General features: G+C 42.1%; 1 protein-coding gene across 1 annotated transcript in view; it reads left to right on the top strand.

Moving 5' to 3' along the window:
* Positions 1 to 1,573, top strand: part of NEBL (nebulette) — a 109,951-nt gene that overhangs the window by 35,369 nt on the left and 73,009 nt on the right. Inside the window, exon 7 of the mRNA XM_012644095.1 lies at positions 218 to 322. Coding sequence (XP_012499549.1) covers positions 218 to 322 — 105 coding nt within the window. The remainder of the gene's footprint in view (positions 1 to 217; positions 323 to 1,573) is intronic.

Genomic DNA, 1,573 nt, shown 5'->3' with positions numbered 1-1,573 from the left:
AAAGGGATTATCAAAAGATTTTCCAGTGTATATAGGAATAAAACTTTTTTTACTCATTCAGTAGTAAATTAGCGCCATCTAGTGGCTACTTGTAAATTCGTCTGTCAGTTTATCACTAAATAGTACCGCTTTATGATGTATTAAGAATAATGCACTAATGCGAAAGTGAAACATTTTCTTCTCCTGGATGGTATTTTCTTCCATGTTATTTTCGTAGGTGAAGTACAAGAAAGACATTCAAAATATGCACGATCCAGTTTCAGATCTCCCAAATTTGTTGTTTTTAGACCATGCTTTGAAAGCCAGCAAAATGCTCAGCGGAGTAAGTGCGTCTTCTTGACGGCGACTGTAGATGTCGTGTGGCCCCCAGAAGCCAGTACGCCTGCAGTGCTCGTGGGCTCACCTGCCGCCTTAGACATGCCTGTGCGTCACTCCTCCCTCAGTGACTAACGCGTTGAAAAGTAGTGATGTGCTTGCATAAAGCCCACCCAAGCTGTCGCTTTACGGAGGGGGGAGTTCTTGCTAGCTCTCCAGTGTCTCTTGAATACAACTACACTTCAAAGTGTTGGCGCGAGTGTCCCGTCTTTCTTCTTCTTCCCCTTTCTTCGTCTGTATTAGATTAAAACCGCTTGAAGTTCAGCCTCTCAAGTCAAGGACCTTTTATTTTATGCAAGCCAGACCAGAGTGTCTGATAGTTAGTGTACTTTCAGTGGCGTAAAACATTGTCTTAGTCTGAATTGTATTTTTTCTGAAAGTCAATGCTAAAGGTGGTTATAGTTCATTGACACTATGTCTTTAGTCTCCTGATGGTTTCCTTGTTCTCAGTCAAGGCAACCGGGAGGGGAGGGTGAAGTTCTTCTTTGTGTCCTGATGGAAATATCTGTGTTCTTAGTGTATCTGGACCCTGACTATACATCTCAGGATGCCCCATGCTGATGATAAACTCTAATTTGACCTCAGATTATTTCCATACCTATTTTTATCCATCACCCACTCAAAAGTATCCTAATTTATTGAATATCTGCTCTGGGCTAGGCCCAGATCAGATGGAGAAGTATATATTGGGCAAGGCATGAAAAAAAGTAAAGATAGTCGTCCTCGGTAGACATGCCTACAGTCACAGACTTAAAAATCCGTAGTCAAAACCTGGTTTCCAAACAGTTAAATAATGAGATACAGCGTCAAGTCAATTACAGAAATATCTATACTTGGCTCCGATGTATTGACTCTTATATTCATGATTTTGTAAGCCTCCTTTCTCGAACATGGCCGCCACCGCTGTCATCCTTCCTGAATGGTATTATGCATGTAAATAGTTTGTACTCCCAGAGATTTGTTTACTTACTTTTTTTCTTTAATCGCTGATCCTTGGATGAAAAGCGGAACATCATTCTTTCCAGGCTGCTGAGCAGGGAACGGAGGTTAGAAGAATAATTGACAGGCCCCGAATTAGCACTCGGTCCCAGGGCACCGAAATCCGATTGTCTTGCCATTTCAGTGTTCGTTCCTTTGTGCACATTCCTCTGTTCCTGGAGCGTCTCTGTCTCGGTGTCATGTTTTTCTCCACAACTCA

This window comes from Propithecus coquereli, unplaced genomic scaffold, assembly GCF_000956105.1.
Source record: "Propithecus coquereli isolate 6110/MARCELLA unplaced genomic scaffold, Pcoq_1.0 Scaffold103, whole genome shotgun sequence".
Lineage (NCBI taxonomy): Eukaryota > Metazoa > Chordata > Mammalia > Primates > Indriidae > Propithecus > Propithecus coquereli.
Note: the sequence above shows the minus strand (reverse complement) of the source record. Positions and strands in the feature narration are given on the sequence as shown.